Genomic DNA, 21,549 nt, shown 5'->3' with positions numbered 1-21,549 from the left:
GCTTGCCACTAAAATTAACTGCAAACAGAAATATTTTTCACTTTTGCAACAGGGGATGCCAAGGTTTGGCCTATTCTCCCCCCCTAGCCGTTGAATCTGGCTGCTGGGGAATATTTAGCAGCTACTCAGCTCAAAAAAACAAAAACTACTCTTGTAGCTGTCAGGACACAGAAAGTAAAATAGTGGATAATTATGAAGGGGGAAAGGCGCGGGAGAGGTGGCAATGAAAACCATTGTGCTAGAAATTGAGGAAAGGGGCCAGGCACATGGGCCCTATATAGGTCTGCATCCCTGACAAGTCCAGTCTGGTTTTCCACACTGAACTTCAAGGAAAGAAAAATGTTTTTAGAGTCACTCGATTTAGCAGCCGCTTCACATTGTTTTTAGGTACCATCTTTATCCCTTCTGCCAAGGGGGCGGGGGTGGGGGTGGGGGGGATGCAGGGAGGTAGACTCACAAATGTTAGCGGATCCTTAATTTAGCAGATCATTTAGGGGACAACTGTCACGATTTAACTTTTGCATTGAACATTTCCAATCCCTACTCTACAAACGCCTTCGAAGCAGCTTTCACCGGCTCTAAGCGGGGCAAGAGCTGCTTTTAATTTGAGACGTACGCAGTTTTTCCACGTAAAGTGAAGAGAAGCCCACAAGGAGGTGAGAACTTGCCTCCGTGAGCGTGCGTGCCCAGAAATGAGCCAGTGGCCCTTTCTCCAAAACTCCAGATCCAGCCGCCCAACTCGCTGGCCACTCTAGTCCTTTGGCTTTGCAATCAGCCCCGCAATCAGATAAGAACTTATTTTTATTTTTCCTTGAACTGCTGTCAACGATGCCATAAATGCCAGAGACAGATGGACAGATTTCTTTTAAAGTTCCTGAGGAGGCGTCATCTCCAAACCCTTCCCCCAGCGGCCCCTCTTTTCTGGGCCAGATTCCGGCACGCTTTCCCCGAAAGTGCAGTTCACTCCTTTGTCACCAGGGGCCTTTAAAACGGCAGCGGCAGCAACAGCAGCAAAAGTAATGCAACCATTTGCCAGACAACTCACAAACATTTTTTCTCAAGAAGAGGCAGGCAGAAAAGTTCCCCTCAAGAATGAGGTCAGACACTGCTGTTCTCTGCAAAAATCACACTTAGAAACATTACTCATGGGAGAAACAAAAGAAAACGAACAACTTAAGTAGCCTTTCTTTAGGACTTTGGGCATGATGGGGGGAAAAACTTTTGATCTGTTAAAGAGCAAAAAAGCACTATGCCATTCTTTTTAATTTTTAAAAACTTAGGCCAGGCGCGGCAGCTCACGCTTATAACCCCAGCACTTTAGGAGGCTGAGACAGGCAGATCACCTGAGGTCGGGAGTTCGAGACCAGCCTGGCCAACATGGCGAAACCCCATCTCTACTAAATATATATATATATATATATACACACACACACACACACACACACACACACACACAAAAATTAGCCAGGTGTGGTGGTGCACCCCTGTGGTCCCAGATACTTGGGAGGCTGAGGCACAAGAATCACTTGGACCCAGGAGGTGGAAGTTGCAGTGAGCTGAGATTGCACCACTGCACTCAAGCCTGGGCAACAAAGTAGGACTCTGTCTCAAGAAAAAGAAAAAAAAAAAAAAAAAAAAAACCCTTAATTTTACAATGGAAAAAATACTGAAGTATACACATCCTTTCAAGTATACAACCTGAGGCCACACCACCGGCCGGATGCTAGGCCATGTATTCTCTATACATCACCTACTTAACAACACTGCTCTACCACCAGTATGAACCAGAAGTTATTAATTTCATCTCACAGATGAGGAAGTGAGTGGTGAGGAATCTTGCCACGGTCACAGTGCCTCTAAGAGACAGAAGATTAATTCGAACCCAGGTTCAATTCCAGACACAATGCTCTCCAGCTTCTTACCACTTTGCAGCCAACAATAGCAGGAAATTTAGATGCTGCAAGAATGCAAGAAAAAGAAAAAAGAAAAGGAATCCTCCCATGAAATCCACCCGCTCCCAGCAATAGCCCCTGCTAGCACGTGGGGGGTCTCTCCTTCCCCTTGAGCACCCCACACACGCACGTACCTAGGCACATACGCTCACAACACGGCTCTGTCACTGCACAGCCGTCCAGGCATGGAAACAGTTAAGTTGCCCTCACTGCATAAATCAAAAGTTCAAGGCTGCAACATACCACAATGATTCCCTCTTTACATATGACAAGAACCAGAGAGGGGCTGAAATCCCAAGCATCCTGCACAGGGTCTCCCCGGCCCGCACAGGTTATGCCACCAGGGTCAGGGCCGCGGACCTTTAGCGGCAACATTCATTTCCTGAACAGGACAAGTTCTCCTGACCATAAAGCTAATAGGAACTTCCTCGCACGGCGAGCTCCGGCTGACAGGGCTACTTGTCACTGGCCACGCAGGAGGAGAGCACTGGTTCCCATTAGTGGGTTATGATGCCAGGTGCTACTAATAAGGTACATCGGCAAGAAACAAGAGCCTGCTAAGTTGTCTCTCCAACTCTGGAAGTAATCAGGCCTGGGCTTCGGCGTTGGGGAGGGACGCTGCTTAAAGAGATGGGTGGGGGGAGCTAAGGTTTTGCCATAGTAGACCCCAGCAGCACCTAACCTGCTGAACAGCTTAAATAAATTTCCAACAATCCCTCCACATTTCCCCCAGCTACCATAAAAAGCTCCCCCAAATTAACACTAATAATGGTCGCCCCCAGCACTGTGGGCCCGATGGATCACCCTAAGGGCCATTATGGTCGGCCACATCTGCTTCTCACTATGGCAAGGAGAGCCGTGCCAACAGGCCTAATGGCATTAAGATCACAACGCTGAGCTAATCCACTTAGAGCACAACGCGGGGTGAGGGTGGCAGGGGGCTCAGCGGCTCCCTTGTCAGGCTGGGGTCATGAGACAAGCGGGAAGTAGGGAGGTGGCCTCACACTCTGTGTGCTTTAGGTTACAAGTGATCTCATTAACATACTTTAAAAACCACATTGAGAGGTAGGGGCTAACCTCGCTTCACAGAAGAGGATACTGCTGCTTCACAGAGGTGAAGACATTTGCCCAAATTCACCATGGAGCACCAGTATTCAAACCCAAGTCCATCAGACATCAGTCTTTCTGCCCCTGCAGTGCCACCCCATCTCCCACTAAGACGATGGTTTGATGGCACATTTGACTTGTTCTCAGCAAGCCTGATGGTGGTGGTTTATGTGTGTGTATATGTCTTTTCTTCTTATTTCTGGGGGAACCAAATGGCCCTAAAGAGGAAAGAACTCTAAAAACCACTTCAACTGGCCCAGAATGTCCCCCCTTCATCAAAATGTCTGTGACAGTCTTCTAACAACTTTCTCAGTAACACCCCAGTGTCTCAGGAAGTCCTTTCTCTTACCTAACTTGGACCCTTTCTACTGCAATGCTGAACACAATCTGTTCACACCGAAGAAAATCAGGTCCCGAGGACAGAGTTGAAAGTGAGCTAGGAATTTAGAATTAAGAAGGTTTTTCTAAGTATTTAGCCAAAGTTTCCATGCTGACAATAAAGTACCGGATCCCCTCCTTGCAGCTGCAGAGATAAGCCTCACGTAGGCAAAACCCAACCATAGTTTTTCCAGACTGCACCAGCATAATAAGGACACCGGGGCTTTTAAGGGGAAACAGTAGAAAGGGGAATTTCTGATTATGCTGGCATGAAATTAACAGCATGGGATTTTTATTTTTGTAAATGGGTTTCTTTTTTCTCTCTTTTTCTGTTTTTCAAGTCAGCATAAAAGGCCTCTATCACTAGAAGCTGATCTCTCTGTGTTGGTAAGAGATGACGTAGTAGTCCTTGGATCCATGTGGCCTGGGCCCCCAAAGAGCTGAACCCTCTGCAGTAACCTTCTTCCTCGCAAGAAGCCACCAGAGGAAGTGAGGAGGCCAGAGCTGGTGAAGCCAAGAGCCCCCTGGTCACCCAGCTGCAGAGAGCATGGAGCCAGAAGACCTGAACACAAATCCTGGTACAACTCTTTTTTTTGAGACACTCTCGCTCCTTCGCCCAGGCTGGAGTGTAGTGGCATGATCTCGGCTCACTGCAAGCTCCGGCTCCCAGGTTCATGCCATTCTCCTGCCTCAGCCTCCCGAGTAGCTGGGACTACAGGCACCCACCATCACACCCGGCTAATTTTTTGTATTTTTAGTAGAGACGGGGTTTCACTGTGTTAGCCAGGATGGTCTCCATCTCCTGACTTCGTGATCCGCCCGCCTCGGCCTCCCAAAGTGCTGGGATTACAGGCGTGAGCCACTGCGCCCGGCCTGTACAACTCTTTACTAGAGAAAAGTCCACTAACCTCTTGGGCTTCTCTCGGCCCATCTGAGAATGTGAAACTGATACCCACCTTACAGGACAGCTAGAGGGCTTACAGAGATGCTGGCTGTGAGTGCACTTAGCACAGAATCTGACATGTAGCAAGCACCCAAAACAATGTCTGCTGAGTCCACATTTTAAAAGCATCCTGCACTGACAGGCAGGAAAGGGAAGGAGCTCTGGAACCCCCAACACCCACAAGCCCAGCCCCAGGACCCCCATCAGTAAGGTGGTATCTGTGCTCTTCATCTCTCTCATAAGCACAGTGATGTGCACGCCTGGCCACGTGCACAGGTAACAGGACACCGCATCAGTGAGCCTCCCTGGCATTTGGACCCGATGGCAGTGGAGCGCTGCCCGGCTAAATTTAAACGAGAACTGGAATGACTCACCAGGCCTCAGGTCAATGGGACAAAGAGTACCCTGGCCACCACAGTACAAGAGATCAGCTTCTGGGGAAGACGCAGAAGCAATGTCTCAGCCCCAAACACGAGGTGCCCGAGGCAGCAGTTTTACAGCACTGTACGGATCGACGCCTATGCAGAAGAACGGTCTCAGGGAGAAAGCAGGATCTGGACCAACATGAACACATTTTTCACCCTGCATGGCTAGCATGACCTACTTCACACAATGACAAGAAAAATACCCTAGCAAACACTTATGGAGCACTTACTTTGTGCCACCATTCCTCACACAGGATAAATATTTTCTGATGAATCCTTATAACAACCCAATGAAGTAGGTACTACTATTATTTCTGTTTCACAAATGAGCAAACAGGCACAGAGAAGTTAAGTAACACAACCACTGTCACAGTTAGTAAGTAGCAAAATCAGAAGTCTGACCTGGACAGTCAACATGCTCATTTCCTATCTGTAAAAAGGTGGGGTTGGGGGAGAGTTGTAGCAAATTTCTTACTACTTAAACAACTGCCAGAGAGTAAGAGCTTTCACCCCACGCACCCAGCCAAAACAGAATAGAAAATCTTTAGTTATGGAAAATTCAGAAACCCTCCAATGGACAAACTGAGGCACACCTGTATTCATTTAGTAAGACTCTAAGTCATATATACTTGGGCTTTCAGCAGGGCTTGCTTTAAATTAATAAAAAAAAATTAAAGTGATTGGAAAAGTTTCTCTCCTGAATTAGCAAGAAATCAAAGAGCTGTGAATAGAATTTGATTTTAACAGTTTAGGATAATCACTATTTTAAGGATTCATAATAGTTTTCCTAGAATGAGCAGGAGGAAAACGTGTTGCTAAACTATAGCTTTCTCCCTCCCAGCAATTAGCGGCTCCATCCAATAGTGACGGCAAATTAAAATGGGACTTCTCACTGAGATGAAAGAGTGGGCAACTTTCCTCCATTGAAAATAAAATAAAGGAAATCATCTTCAAAAGTTCCAAGAGTTGTCTAGATCCCAGATGGCTCCGTAACCCTAAGCAGGTTAAAGTATTTAAAAAAAAAAAAAAAAAGTCAGAACACACAGAATCAAATCAAACTGACCCCCTATTTAGCTGGCTGAACTGCCAATCCAGATTCCAAAACAGCAAAATTCAATTAACCAAAAGGACTTCACGAAGATATAAGTGGGTACACAAAGAATAAAAGAATTTTTTAAAGAGCTCAACAATCCAGAAAGAGCTCACTGAAGTACCTAGTTTTAAAAATGAAGAAGTTAAGGCTCACAATGAAAAAAACGATGTCAACGGTGACAGAGCCGAAAAACGCAGAGCTGGGTCTAGACCTGGCCTCGCCACTACAAAGCCTTCTGCCATCTTCCTATCTTCACAACCAACAACCTCTCCAAAAGACCAGATTTCCAGGAGCCCAGGAGATTAAAAACTTGTCATTCATCACCCCTAAAAAGGATACTTCCTGGAAATGGAAATGGATTCAAAAAGGATTTTGGCAAATCTGTGAATGACAAGGCAGCCATAAATAGCTACTAAGAGAAGCTGGTATACACCTGACCTTTAGGATTGACGTCAAGGAAGATGGCTGTAGCCTCCAATGGTGGTATCTTAGGGATGGTGTTGGCAACCAAAGACTAGGTCAGATGGATTTGACCCAGAAGAGCAATGCTTATGTTCTTATATGGCCTGGTGCAGAGCGCCCAGGACTGTGAATTAGAAGGCAAGCTGAGTGCCTGGTTCTACCCATTTATAGCTGTGTGACCATGGGAAGTCACTTACTTGCTCCAAATCTCATTTTTCTCATTTGTCAATAGAGAATGATAATCGTTCATAATCCCTTATCCAAAACCTTCAGGTGCTTCAACGACCAAAACTGTTCAGACTTTAGAAAGGTACTCTGACACCTATCGTGTTTAACAGCCCCACCAGAGTCTAGGGCAGCACTCTGTAATCAAACACATTAATATTTTTGCAGCAAAACATATGAATATTCAAACTAAGCAGGATAAATATAGCCTCACATCAGTTCAGATCAGGTTTTGCCACTAAATGGGTTTACTGCAAACCTTTCAGTTTTCAGAGCTTTTCAGACTTCATTATCACAGATATGGGATTATGGACCTGTACCCCCTCAAGGAAGGCAAGAGAGATAAAGTCATTAGAGGTGCTTTGCAAAGAAGAAAATGCTGCAACCGATAAAAGGTATTATTAATATTATTGCTGTGGCTATCATTATTCTACAGCATACCCTTTTCCAAACAGAATTTAGTTTGACATCAGAGGTTCTGGACGGGATGATGAAAGAAAACCAAAAGTCTCAGGAAACCTCAAAAATCCCAAAAGTAGCCTCAACCAAGGTCAACACCTGTTGGCCTTCTACATGATCAACCACTAAAAACAGAGCAGCTGACCATCTGAGAGAGACCAAGGCCAAGGGCCAGGCAGAACTCTGATATCTTAGCCACAAAGCTCATGCACCATAGAGCTGGCTCCACAAAGCCTCTGGGAAGGGCTGTACACATGGATTCAGAAAGCTGGCTCAGACTTTCGCTGTGGTTCCTGAGAATCCCTTCAAGAACCAGGCAAGAGGCCAGGCGCGGTGGCTCACACCTGTAATCCCAGCACTTTGGGAGGCCGAGGAGGGCGGATCACGAGTTCAGGAGATGGAGACCATACTGGCTAACACGGTGAAACCCCGTCTCTACTAAAAATACAAAAAATTAGCCGGGCATGGTGGCGGGTGCCTGTAGTCCCAGCTACTCGGGAGGCTGAGGCAGGGGAATGGCGTGAATGTGGGAGGCAGAGCTTGCAGTGAGCCGAGATTGCGCCACTGCACTCCAGCCTGGGCGACAGAGCGAGACTCCATCTCCAAAAAAAAAAAGGAAACAGGCAAGAGTTGCGACGGTGTCAGCGCAGGACATCCACTGCAGCTGACCTAAGTGCTTGTCTGTATAAGATCCAGAAACCAGACCCCATTGTGCCTCTGCAGCACTAAATTCAGAAACACATAAAGACCAAGCTGTATGAGCCATGGGAGACTAGGGACTATAAATGAGGACTGTGTTCACACTTAAGTCAACTATACTGTTCCCTGCAATCTTATCGCATATGTACGTAACTCTGAGAATGATCAGGTGCACCTGGCCTGGATGAGCTGGTTCCTAGACCATATCCAGAGAAGCCTACATGCATGCAGAACTGCTCCAGCCTTTTGGAATGAGAAAGGGAGAGCCCAGTGTTCCAGAATCCTGAGATGATCTTCCCCTCCCTCAGGCATTATCCTCTGTAATGTGGACGCACTGGTGAAGATTTGGGGGCCCAAAGCTTGCTCCTTCATCTGCCTGCAGAATACTGCTTATCTATCAGATCTTCCCACTGTTCTGACTTCCTTCTGGTTCGTTTAGGTAATTCAGTCCCATTGGATTTACCTGTGTGGTGCCTTTGTCTGGACTTCCCATCCATCCATGGCTACACTTGACACTGCATCCCTTTTACAGCACATCATTCCTGCAGTGGATGGCTTGTACATCTTGCTGTCCGCTGCAGAAAACGGGATCTACAACTCCACTAAGTTTGATTCTCACTATCTGTTGAGCCAACAGGTTACCCTTCACTCCACACCAGCTTGGGATCAAATCATGGGGAAACTTACCGATGACATTCCATAATAAACTCCCTGCCTTCCTGCCTCACTTACAAGCAATCTGCCCTCATTTCCTCTCCATTCCCTTCTGCCCCCCACCCCAAGAAGAAATGCAAGAAGGATTGCTGGGTATCTAGTCTTTACCAACACTCAGGCCTATTGACTTAAAAATAAAATAAAATAAACCCTGTAGCCTGTTATTTTATCACTGATACATTTCCAGTGAATGCCACAGCTTCCTGGCATCAAAATCTCCCCTTCTGATTTTTTTTTTTTTTTTGGTCTTGGCTTTTTGTTTGTACTGGTTATAGGGCTGTTGTTTTTTTTCCACCATAGCATTTCTCAGACTGCTGATAGGTTGGGGGGAGACAGAGAACAGTAGAAAAAAGGGAATAGCACATTAATCCTGGAGTTTTGAGGGTGAGGGGGAGAAAAAAAGCCTTCTACAAAGTACATCTAGCTGGGACCCAAGGGGCTGCTGATTTGACTGAGGGCCCAGCACACACAGGATTATTTTCTCCCCTTTCTGATTTCTTTAGACCCCCAAGCTTCCCACCAAAGGCACTGCCCCTGGCTCTAGCTTCTTGGGCTGCACCCGCTGACTTTCCACCCTCAGTCAAAAGCACATTCTCGGCCCAGCAGGGTGGCACACACCTGTAACCCCAGCACTATGGGAGGCCGAGGCAGGTGGATCACTTAAGGCCAGGAGTTCCAGGCCAGCCTGACCAACATGGTGAAACCCCATCTCTACTAAAAATACAAAAATTAGTCGGGCATGGTGGTGCACGTCTGTAGTCCCACCTGCTCAGGAGGCTGAGGCAGGAGAATCACTTGAACCCGGGAAGTAGAGGTTGCAGTGAGCCGAGATCATGCCACTGCACTCCAGCCTGGGCGACAGAGTAAGACTCTGCCTCAACAACAACAACAACAACAACAATAACAACAAAAGCACATTCTTCCTGTCAGCAGCCCACATGTGACACCGAGGATTCCAGGGCCAGTGTCTTGCTGTCATATGCTCACAAGGACAGAGTCATTCTCTGCACCACCTCACAGTCAACGCAACCCCCATGGAGGGTAGCACTGTGGACACTACACACTAGAACTCAGAGCCAATGAGAACCATGCAGAGATGAGGCCTAAACAACACACGGGACAGACATTCAGTTCTTCACCGCTGCAGTGACTATGTGCCCATCACAGCTCTAGTGATTTCTGGATCTTACTTCATTAATTCAGCACCAACCCTGTTGAGAATCTCCATTTTAAGAAGTGAGTGAAGGCCGGGCGCGGTGGCTCACACCTGTAATCCCAGCACTTTGGGAGGCTGAGGTGGGTGGATCGTGAGGTCAAGAGATCGAGACCATTCTGGCCAACATGGAGAAACTCTTTCTCTACTAAAAATAAAAAAAAAATTAGCTAGGCATAGTGACAGGCGCCTGTAGTCCCAGCTACTCGGGAGGCTGAGGCAGGAGAATCGCTTGAACCCGGGAGGTGGAGACTGCAGTGAGCTGAGATCACGCCATTGCACTCCAGCCCAGTGACAGAGCAAGACTCCGTCTCAAAAAAAAAAAAAAAGTAGTGAGTGAAACAAGGCCCAGAAAGGTTAAATAAGTACCACAGGCTCTCACCACTAAATATGGCCAATTCCAATACCCAGGCTCTTTCGAATATAACACGGCCAACTCTCCCTCTCTCCCCAGAGGAATGAGGGTCTTGCTGAAGGGGAACTTGGAACTCTCAAGAGAGTGGTATATTTTGTGGCCCTCTCGGGTACAGAAAAACAACCAGGAACCAGGACCTGATGAGAGCCAGAAAAACAATTACTTTCCACCATACCCAGTTCTCATAGCACACAGCCGAAATAATTCACATCCGGAAAGATGATACGTCTATCTGGTCAACTTTGGGGAGCAGGTTTCCTCTTTAGGAAAGTTTGAGCAAAAACAAACACAACCTCAGTCTATTTCTGAGTGGTACAAGCATCAAGAAGACACACCTTAGTGGCGGTTATTTTTCGCACCCACTGGAAAAAGTCGGCTACGTTTAGCTCTGCCGCACTTTCCACAAGGTAAGCCTCTGAGCTGTCGAGGAGGCAGGGTCAGAGCAGATTCCGGCTAGGGGTGATGAGATCAACTTCCAGATATCCCCACCCCAACCCCTCTCACTCACATCCCCCATACCTGAACGAGCAACAGGGGAATGGGGGTGAAGGGGGAGGAAGTGGAGAATCCACCCAAGATCAGCAAAACAGCAGACCACAGGGTGTGCAGCAAAATGCTGTCGTCAATGACAACAGAAAGCTGGATTTCTTGACTCCATTCATCTGACCCAGAAACTAGAGGGTAAAATGTTGGGCACATGGTTTATGACAGAAGCAAGGAAAAAAAAACCAAACTCGCTACTGATCCCCTCTGTTATTTACTCCACTTCCAATAAGAAATCTTCAAAACCCTCTGTTCCATAGACACGATCCTCTTCAAGTCTAAATGACTCCAAGAGGCAGCAAAGTACCAGGGGGTAAGGACCTAAATTTGAATCCAGCTCTGCCTCTTCCTACCTACGTGACCCTGGAAAAGAGACTTGACATCTGAGCCTTAGTATTGTTCCATGTAAAAGAAGGACATTACCAGCTGGACACGGTGGCTCATACCTGTAATCCAGCACTTTGGGAGGCCGAAGCAGGCAGATCACCTGAAGTCAGGAGTTGGAGACCAGCCTGACCAACATGGTGAAACCCCGTCTCTACTAATAATACAAAATTAGCCGGGTATGGTGGTACATGCCTGTAATCCGAGCTACTCGGGAGGCTGAGGCAGGAGAATCACTTTAACCTGGGAGGCAGAGGTTGCGGTGAGCCGAGATCACACCATTGCACCCCAGCCTGGGTAAGGAGAGTGAAACTTCGCATCCAAAAAAAAAAAGAAGGACATTACCTATCTCAAAGGGCTGTTGTAACGAAAATGCAACTCATGGAAAGTGCTTAGTACTGAACCAAACATGTCATAAGAGCTCAATGAATGGTTATTTCATAGAGAAGGAAACGGAAGCCGGAGGGAAGCCAATGCTAGCCTGAAGCGGCATTTAATTCAGTGTGAGCAGAGATGGGATAAGAATGAGACTTCACAGGCTGCAAGACCAAGACTCTTATACCCATCCTTTCCCCTCGCATTTAAATCAATTCCCCCTAAACGCATGTGCAGGATCAGAGAATGAGAAGGGAGACAGAGCAAGGAGATTAACTTTCACCAGGAATAAGGCTTGGAACCTGCAGCTGCTCTTGTGGCTTAAGTAGCCTCCAGCCCCTCCCATTCTCCTGAGCTGCAGAAAGGGACAGCCTGTCTTCACAGGGACCACTGCATGGGAACCCGAGGACCTGAAACCTAGTAACTTGGTCAGATCCAGGACACAAGAGACCCTCATCCCACTCCTTTTCTCCTTCTCTCCATTTTGTCAGTCACTCCAAGCAAAGGAGAACAGACCAAATAGCAGAAAAAACAAACAGGCGCCCAAAAGCAAAAAACAAAGGGAAGGGCCTATTAAGAAGCTGAGCCCATGAGTGTCCCCTGGTGCTTTTTGGAAAGATCCTAGGCCCCCTTACTACACTCTAAAAAATCTGCTCCCCTCCCCTGCCAGAACTTTAGAAGAAGTGTTCCGGGTTTTTCACAAATTGCCAAGACAGGGGAGCCAGGCCTCTAACTTGGGAGCAGCCAGGGTGTGAAGGAGGGGTGTGAGGGCCTCAAGTCCTACATCAGGTGCGGGGCTGGAGCGGGGCTGGAGCGGGGCCTACCTGTGCTGCTCCACAGCCTCGTTATCAGGAAGCTCGACCCCACACACGCTGCACTGCTCCCCGATGGTCCGGCTCTCTGACTTCATGCCCACAGCCAGCTCCCCCAGCTTGCTGAACAGCTCCCTCTGGATGAAGCCCTGGGGCAGCAGCCCCCCATAGGTGCTGAAGTCCATGGAGACAGCCAGGGCAGGCTGCACGTGGAGGCCAGAGGTCACGGAAGACGGCATGCTCAATACAGCGTCAGCCTTGTGGTTGGGCAACACAGAGTAGATGCCCAGATGCTTCTCAGGTGGGGGTGCTGGGTGCTCAGGTCGGCCAGTGGGGGCCTGGCCAGCCTCAGCTGGGGGTGGCAGCTGCTCAGCACTCTCCTCTCGCCCATAGTGCAGCTCCCTAGCACTGGTGATGACACTGCTTCGAGTCGGGGTCCCGGGCCCCTCTTTGCCTCTTTCCTCAACTTTGTCCCCCATCCCTCCTGAGATGCTGGACTCGGCTGCCCCAGGGCTGTCCTGGCTGGGCACCTCATCCACCTGCATCATCTCCGTCTTCACCTCAGCCACCCCGGGGTGCCGCCCACCCCCAGCCAGAGTTGGCTCCTCGGGCCCTGCAGGTGGCTGAAGAGTTCCCTGCAGGAGAGACTGTCCTATGGTCATCAAACTGTCCACTGCAGCCTTGGTGGGACTCATGGCTGAAAGACCAAATGAGGTGGAGACTGATGGGCTCTGGTCCACCATGGGCCCAGGGAGGCTCTGTCCAGCCACACTGGCATACCCACTCTCCTCGCTGGAATGCTTCGAGATGAAGATGTTCTTGAGGTACCGAGCCTTTCGGTCCTCTTCTTCCTCGGCCCCGCCATCGGCCATGGTGGCCTCCGTGTCATTGTCGTCTGAGGCCTGGATGGTCTCCAGGATCTTCAGGCACTGCTCCTCCAGGTACTCGATCTCCAGGATCTCGGCCGCATACAGCAGGTCATCCAGGTCCTCTGCCTTGGCTTGCAGCGTGGCTGTATATGCATACTCCAGAATCTGCTGGAAGGTCTTTGGCGAGAGGAAGTCCAGAGTATAGTGTTGACTATTGCGGTGGAAAAGGATCTCAAACATCTTGCTGGTGCAGGCCAGCACCGTCCGGTGGGCATGGAACTCCTGGCTGTCCACCATGATGACCACATCGCACAGAGTCCCGGCCAGCCGCATCTGGTTGGCCTTGCACAGCAGCCCCGTGGGGTGGCTAGGGTTCTGCAGCTGGATCATGCCCATTTTTGTCAGATCCATGGTGCTCCCCTCGGCTCAGGCATGAGGCTTTCTTTCCTTCTGGGCTGTGCGTGGCGGGGCTAGGTGGACTTCCTGGGCCAATAGAGGAGGCTAGGAGAAAGAAGATGGGAAGAAGCAAAAGAGATGAGAGAACAAAAGACAAATTCATCAGTGTCCCTAAAAGTAAGAATTCAACCACTACAACATGCCCTCTCCTCCCTGTTGCCAAGCCCTTAGCAAGAGGATCTTAAGAGATTTTAATTGAAGTAGCTTCCTAGAAATCTACAAATCTGCCTTTCAAGCCCAGGGATGCCGAGAGTAAAAAGAAGGTTCTGCCACAGCAGATGCCTAATTCACTACTCTATGACATCTGTTAGATGAAGTGAAATGAAAATTGTAGTGATGTCCTATAAGTCCTCAGCTTTCTCTGTATCTGAGAGTAGGGGCTCCCTAGGCAAGGCCAACATTCATTATGACGAAGTGCACTTACTTAAAATTAGCAAGACTTTAGCCCCTTCCTTGTCAGCTTCACACCAGCCCCCTGGATGTCAAACCTTATCTTTAAAACAAAGTCTTTCCAAATTCTGCCTCACTACAGGAGCCCCAGAAGCAGAGTCAAACTCATTGGAGGCCAGGAGCCTGTAGCCATGGCCCACAGAAATCCATGGACACTGGGCTCTCCTCCGCAAAGGCTATCCTCTCACCATCAGCCTTGGCCTCTGGCCTTCCACTGTTCTCAGGGCTGCAAAGCACTGGCAGACCCAAGCCCTGTCCCCATCCCTAGGTACTAACAGGAACATACATACAACCCACACACTAACTTGGGTCATTTCTACCCACGGAAACCTCAAAGTTATTGTATGTATAATATAAAATCTGAACTGTGTGTATGTACACCAGCCAGAGACAGACAGAAAGAGTGTGTGGGGCAGGGCACGGTGGCTCACGCCTCTAATCCCAGCACTTTGGGAGGCCCAGGCAGGCGGATCACCTGAGGTCAGGAGTTCGAGACCAGCCTGACCAACATGGAGAAGCCCCGTCTCTACAAAAAATACAAAATTAGCCAGGCGCGGTGGCACCCGCCTGTAATCCCAGCTACTCGGGAGGCTGAGGCAGGAGAATCACTTGAAGCCGGGAGGCGGAGGTTGCGGAGAGCCGAGATTGCGCCACTGCACTCCAGCCTGGGCAACAGGAGCAAAACTCTGTCTCAGAAGAAAAAAAAAAAAAAAGTGTGTGTGTGTAAACACACACAGACTTATATAAGGTGTTGTACCTACCCTTCTGCCCACAACCGCCCGGTGGACAGGAGGATCTAAAAAACGAAGAAGGATGGGTCATTAAGGTATGGAGAGACACCATAGTAAATATGGTCCCCTATAGCCAGGAGTGATCATGCTGGGCTGGGTGTGTGAACTCCACGTGTGTCCCACAGGCTCCAAGGAGTCTGCAAGTCCTGTGACCAGGGGCAGCAAGGGATGCTGGACATGGCTCAGAGGCGCTGGAAGTTATATTGGCACCAGCATCTGTGGTGTGAGTTACAACCAGTACGAAGGGAAGACAGGGCTGGGAAACAAAGGCCTCTCCCAGAGCCTGTTCGGGATCAATAAGAGGGCTCCTAGACTCTAAACCTCGCTTAAAGGAGTGTTAGAAAGACCGCGCAGGCCCAGGGCCCTCCCCGTGTCTGCCTTACAGCGACCAACATTGCAGTGAATGCACTGAGAGCAAGGAACAGCAAGGTCTCTCCCTCACTCTTCGAACACTGCTTGCTTGCCTCCACCCCCAGAAGGAGCTCTATCAGTTCAGGAGCCACCAAGCTCACGCAGAAAGGATTCACAGGACGGCTGGTCAAGACACTTTTGCTGCCCACCCCGGCGTGGGGATGGAGGCCGTCAAGGGTGGGATGACCATTCAGCCGAGCCGAGCCACCGCGTGCTTTCCCGCAGACATCGGGGTTTCTGAGAAGTAGGAGGGAACAGCCAAAAGAATGGAAGCTTGGCGCCCTGAAACAAGCCTTTTGGGTCCTGAGGGAAATCTGGGCGCCCACGGGCAGCCGTCTCCCCCACCCGCCGCTCGGCGCCCGCGATCCGGCTGGCGCTGGCTGCAGCGTCCAGCTGGGCGGCGCGGGGAAGAGCCGGCGATAACCCGCCCGAGCTGTGGGGATCGACCGCGCTCTCACACGCCCCCAGTTCCCAGCGACCCCCACCGAGACTTGGAGACGACTTCAGCAAACTTGGGGAAGCAACTTTTCCCGAGGAGCTAGACTCCTGAAAGAAGGAGAGCTGAGCTAGGGACGAGGGAAAGCGAAAGAGACGGGGAGGAAAGGCGACAGTCCGGGCAGGCTGGACTCCGCGGCGAGAGCGGCAGGGGAGGCGGACCCGCCCCGCGGCGAAGGGGCAGCACAAAAGCCCCGCAGCGAGTTGTGGGAGGAAAGGCGAGAAGGGGTCTGCCCCCCCTCCCTCTCCGACCCAGGGCCGTGACCCCCCGGGAGCGACCGGCTGGGTCCCGGGCCTCTGGCCAGCGGCGCCAGCGGCCGGCGCGCCCGGCCCAAGCACGGTGCGAGCGTCTCGGGGAGGCGGCGAGCGAGTCGGTGCGGAGTGCTCCGTGCGTCCGAGTGGGTCAGCGGGCTGGCGGGACCGTGCGCATTTCAAGCGCGTGCGGGAGTGTGCGAGGCGCTGTGCGAGCTAGCGGCAGGCGCGCCAGGGTGGGAAAGGCATCCCGAACGCATCAGGTGCAGAGACCGGCACCCACCGAGAGCGGCCGGGAGCGCACGGCGAGCTCCGGAGTCACCGCCGGTCCCGCCGAGAGCCGAGGAGGGCCCGCAGCGCTGGAGACCCTCTGGAGCTTCCCTCCCTCCCCTGCAAAAGGGGGGGATCAAGTCCAATCAAGAAAAAGCCCACCACGTTTTTTCAAAGAGAAACAAAACGTAAGCAGTCCCAGTCCTGTTTCCCTCCGCCCCCAGATCTACTCGTCAGCTCCTCCGATCCTAGCTTCCCAGCCGGCCGGCGAATAAACACACAAATAAATAAACCACAACCTTATCTCGCGCCCGCGCACCGGTCCGCATACATAAGAGCACCCACGGGCTCTGTTCCTCTGCCAGCCCCTGGCGGTACAAAGCCTCCGGATCCCCGACCCCTCTGCTCACGCCCTCAGCCCCCGCACACCGCTACGCCCCCCACCTCTCACCCCGACCGTGCCCTGGAGAGGAAGGGCTGAGGAGGCAGCTGCGCCCAGGCTGACAGCCGGGGCTCCCCCTTCTAGCCGACCCCCAACCGGTGGCGGCGACGGCTGCAGCGGCAGGAAGGGAACACGCCAAATAAAAAAGGCACAAGCCCAGCGGCCGAGTGGCCGAAGCGAGCGCGCGCCCCCCAGACCTCTCCAGCCCCGGGGAGCCCCAGCGCGCGGCGCTGGCTGGGCGGTGCGCCTCTTCCCGGCCCCTCACTCACCGCAGCCGAGCCGGGCACTGTGGGGTGGGTGTGCGTGCCTGTCGGGGGGTGTGTGCCTGTGTCGGGGAGGGGTGTTGCTGGGGAACTGTTGCTCTCCGTATCACGGCGGCAGCGACAGCATCGCCCGGCAGTTCGCAGTACCCGCTCTCATCGCCCTCAACTCCTCTCTGCTGCGAGGTTAGCAAATCACCACCGGCTGCTGCGCCTCCGCCGCGTCCCACGTCAACGCCGAGCCCCCTCCCCTGCAAGGCCCCGGCGCCTCTCCATCTTTAGTGCTGGCGGCCGAGCCCGGCTCCCTGCCCACAGCTGCCCCCCTTCCCTCCCCCCTCCCGCGCAGTCCCCGGGCTCAGCCCGCCCACCACCCCGCACTGGCCGAGCCCGCGCGCGCTCCCCGCCCCACCCCTCCTTTCCCCTCCCCTCCCTTCCCCTCCCTTCCCCGCGCTCCGCGCTCCGCGCTCCGGGCTTCGCCTGACATCTAGCTGCTGCTGGGGCGCCGGCGGCCGCCTCTCACCGGCCGAGCGGAGAGGAAGGAAGGAGCCAGAGGACAGGAGTGCATGGGGACTCGGAATCCTTAATAGGGGAACTGAGGGTGAAGGGCGCGCAGCAGCCCCCACCTACTCCCAAGGTTTTAATTTCCACTGGATAAGGGTTTTGTCCCCGCCTTCCCGCACCCCGGTGCTCAAGCACGCAGTTTTGTCCCCTCTTCCAATGTTTGCCCCAATTCAGTGCGTGTCATCTCGCCTTTAACTTTTTTCTCATGGCTCGGGGCTGCATTCCCAGTAGCCCCTGACATCTGTTTTAAAAGGCCGCTTTCCTAGCCCAAACCCGGGCCTCTCATCCTCCTGGCTACTGCGCGCCTCCCGGCTTGAGCATCCTGATTTCAATAAGTCTCCCGAGGCAGAGTTCGCGGGCCCTGGTGAACCAGGTGCCAGAAGGTCCGCGGGGATCTATTGTTGAAGCGAGACACCCCTTTTTAGCTGTCGCGATTGCTGGAGGCCAAGGTCGAGTCCTGGGAGAAACTTTCCTCTCTCCCAAACTTGGACAGCCTCTCGGCTCTGCCCGCATCCCACCCCCCCGCCCCCCCAGCAATCTGGGTGGAAACAGTTCCCGAGAACTGCGCCCAGCTCAGTGCAGTCTTCAGGGAGCAGGGGGAAGCTTGGACAAGCTCTGGGCCCCTCAAAAGTGCGTCCCCTTCAGCTGGCCGCCCTACTTTAGAGGGTAGAGCAGCCAAAGAAAATGTACTCTTCCTCTGACTGCAGAAAGCTGCCCTCTCCCCTTTTCCCTGGAGCTGAGCGAAGGTAGGGTGCCAGAGGCGGGAAGCGCTCCTCGGGCACGAGCTGTGGATTCTGACCGAAGCCCAGGAGGTTGGGGTGGGAGGTGGGGGTGGCCGAGAGCGCCATCCAGGGGTTTCAGGCCAGTCAGCCCTTGAGGTCACGCGGTTTTAGCAATGCGGGGCTTATGTCACCAAGGCCTGAGTCTGCATGTTCTGTCCGTGACTCGCGGGTGGGCCAAAGGTTTTCCACAGGACTCACCTAGAATCACACCTCCATGCGTGCCTCTGGCACTGCCCCAAACCGAGAGTCAAGTCACTGCCCCAGACCCAGTCCCATGAACTGTAGGGTCATGGAAGGTGGCAGAAATCTATATCTGTTCGCTGAAGGCCAGGCGGTAGAGTTTACACATCGGAACTGATCCGGGTTCACAAGAGCCGCTCATGAGGCAGCCCCAAAGACGAGTCATTCCATCCCAGCAAGAGTCACTCCTGACTCCTAAGAGCAGGGAAAGCTCAGCCCAGGAGGAGTCTACGGAGAGAGCTGGGCAGGGGAACACACTTGAGTGAAGGAAGGGTTCCTCTGATAGCACTGGATACAACCACATCAAACCAAGGGCAAGAGGAGGGGAAGCCCAGTCCCTGGGTACTCATTTCATTAACAATAAAGAGCAATCCCATTTAGAGACTACCTATTTTTCTAACTAAGGTCTATACACCCTGTTAGAGGAAAGGGATTTAAAGAAAGTTAGGAAAGAACTGGCCTGCAAGGAGAGCAAGAGTGGAGGGATGTAAGGAGAGGAGAAAAGACCCTCCTGGTGCCTCACCAGGGAAATAGAAGAAAGAATCATTACACTTGTTGAGCTTCTGCCTAGATAGTGCCTGCTGGAGGTTTCCGCTTTGCTGTCCACATCCACCTACCAGCCTCTCCTCAGTGCAGTAGCAGGAGAAGCACACAATTAACCCCTGATCCTAATCTCCTATTAATCCTCAAATCAGAGAAAGAGAGAATCTCTGGAAACAATGGGAGAGAAAGCACAATCCTCCGTGGCCCTGGCCTCCCCACCCCCGTGCCATATTCACTCTATGTGAAAATCTCCCTTGCTTCATAAACTCTGCCCATTAAAAAGCCCAGCCCTTGTTAGTAAGTGTTAAAGAGAGATTAATGCCTGAATTTAAGAGGTGGAGAAGGTAACAAAAAGGAAGAAGGCAGGCGAGGCTGTGGGCTGAATGCCAGAATTGGGCTCCAAGCATTTCCACTTAGCGCTGAAGGCTGGCTGCACAGCAGTTTGATAAGGTTTATTGGGCCCAGATAAAGCAGCAGCAGCTCCCCCACCAAAACTGGCACCATTTATAGCCAGAGCTATGTCCTTGGGTCCTGGGAAGGCTGATGAGAATCCTCAGTTCAGAGATTTCATATGGCAGCACCTAAAAACAAGCAGGATGGAAAATTACAAGAGAATACTCAATCTCTCTCGCACGCGCATGCCCGCTCTCTTTCTGTCTCTCTCATGTTCACGTATTTAGAGTGATTTTTCTTTTACATTTTTTCTTGAAGGGTCTTTTAAGAGAAACCTGGGTATCAGTTCTAAAAATACAGGAGATCTCAATCTTAGGGGGAGATCATGCTAGAGACAGAGGAATAGATGAGCTGGCCTTTGCATGGAATTCCATTGCTAAATCTTCTTATTCCCTCATCTCCTTCTTTACCCGTGTACCTCCCACCACTGGCAGCCTTTCAGAGCTCAGTTAGTGGAACAGGAGGGTATAGCAGTTCTAAGAGATCATACAGGAAGGAGACAGCGAAAATAATAACTCATTCTGAGCACTGACTATGAAACTGAACACATTACCTATGTTGTTTTATTTAATCCACATAACAATCCCATTAATGCAGGTGCTGTTATTTTCCCAATTTCTGTGGACATGAAAACTGAGGCCCAGAGAGATTAAGTGCCTTACTGCAGACTGTAGATCTATTAAACATCAGAGCCGAAACTTTAAATCAGACCATTCTGACTGCAAAGCTCATGCTCTTAACTTCTAGATTATATAGCTTCTAGTGAAATAGATGAAGGAAGCAAGGGCTTTTAATTTTCCTTCTTCTCTTACTCTACTGAGGCCAAGATCTGTGCAGCAGCCAGCCAAGCTGAGGACCAAATGGTTCTCATCTTGGTCACCAGATAAACAGACTTAGATCCCCCAGGATCTTACACTTTTCCTCCTCCCTCAGAATCTCAGGCAGAAATTGGGGAGGGGGCTTTGAATTACAAAAAAACTTCAACTAAAGAGATAGGAAGAAGAATATAGTGGTGTTTTGAGTATCTGAGTATGAATGGAATGTTGCAACTCTTTAAGTTCCAACTCTTAATTTGGAACATATATTTAATTTTTTTTATTTCAAAGTAAACTTTTCTATCTTGATAAAAAAAAATCAAAGATCCCTACCTTTTGGGGAGAAGACGCTACTTTGCATTTCCCCAAAAACTTGTGATGAGTGGAAAATGAAGCATGTTCAGGGAGAGATGCAGGTAGTGACGTCCCTGAGTAGAGGAAAAGTATTCTCTGCAGTTGAGAAATCCAGATTGCCACTGGGGAACGTACCAGGCATCAGACCTTTACCCTCCCAGGGGCTGTTAGGAGAAGACATCGCAAGCCTATTGTGTCCATTTCTGGAGTCAAAAAATCTTACAGTCTTACAGTCCTTCAGGTCATCATTCCAGACATCTACTATAGAGCTGCAGGTGATGTCAACAATTGGGCAGAGTAGGCAGAGCAGTGGCTCATGCCTGTACTCCCAGCACTTTAGGAGGCCGAGGCAGGCAGATCACTTGAGGTCGGGAGTTTGAGACCAGCCTGGCCAACATGGTGAAACCCTATCTCTACTAAAAATACAAAAATTAGCCAGGCATGGTGGCACGTGCCTGTAATACCAGCTACTTAGGGGGCTGAGGCGGGAGAATCGCTTGAACCTGAGAGGTGGTGGCTGCAGTGAGCTGAGATTGCACCACTGCCCTCCAGCCTGGGTGATGGAACAAGATCTCCTCTCAAAAAAAAAAAAAAAAAAATAGGCAGAGTAGAATTTACTCCTGTATATGTTGACTTTTTGTTTTTGTTTTTAAATTTTAATTCTTTCACATTACGTCCTTAGATGCCCCCTCCAAAAAGCAGAGGGGGAAAGAATCAGGTGATGTATGCATTCCGGTTAGTTGAGGCTCAGCAAACCAAATAAGACAGCTTCTTTGATTAGTGATTGCCATCATCCCTCATCCCCCACCCCACCGCCCCAACCAAGAGAGACCTGGTTAGTGGTGTTTACAAACTTGACTTTCTCTTCCAAGTGCCAAGCATGCCCTTCCCTCATCTGTAGAGCAG

At 50.8% G+C, this 21,549-nt stretch overlaps 1 protein-coding gene across 1 annotated transcript in view; it reads right to left on the bottom strand.

Moving 5' to 3' along the window:
- Positions 1 to 17,217, bottom strand: part of ZBTB16 (zinc finger and BTB domain containing 16) — a 195,701-nt gene extending 178,484 nt beyond the window's left edge. The window contains exons 1-2 of the mRNA XM_054441490.2: positions 16,905 to 17,217; positions 12,212 to 13,569 (exon numbers count right to left, since the gene is read on the bottom strand). Coding sequence (XP_054297465.1) covers positions 12,212 to 13,479 — 1,268 coding nt within the window. The 5' untranslated portion in view covers positions 13,480 to 13,569; positions 16,905 to 17,217. The remainder of the gene's footprint in view (positions 1 to 12,211; positions 13,570 to 16,904) is intronic.
- Between the last annotated feature and the right edge of the window lie 4,332 nt (positions 17,218 to 21,549).

This window comes from Pongo pygmaeus, chromosome 9 (assembly GCF_028885625.2).
Source record: "Pongo pygmaeus isolate AG05252 chromosome 9, NHGRI_mPonPyg2-v2.0_pri, whole genome shotgun sequence".
Lineage (NCBI taxonomy): Eukaryota > Metazoa > Chordata > Mammalia > Primates > Hominidae > Pongo > Pongo pygmaeus.
The sequence above is the reverse complement of the archived record's forward strand: the minus strand, read 5'-3'. Positions and strand labels throughout refer to the sequence as shown.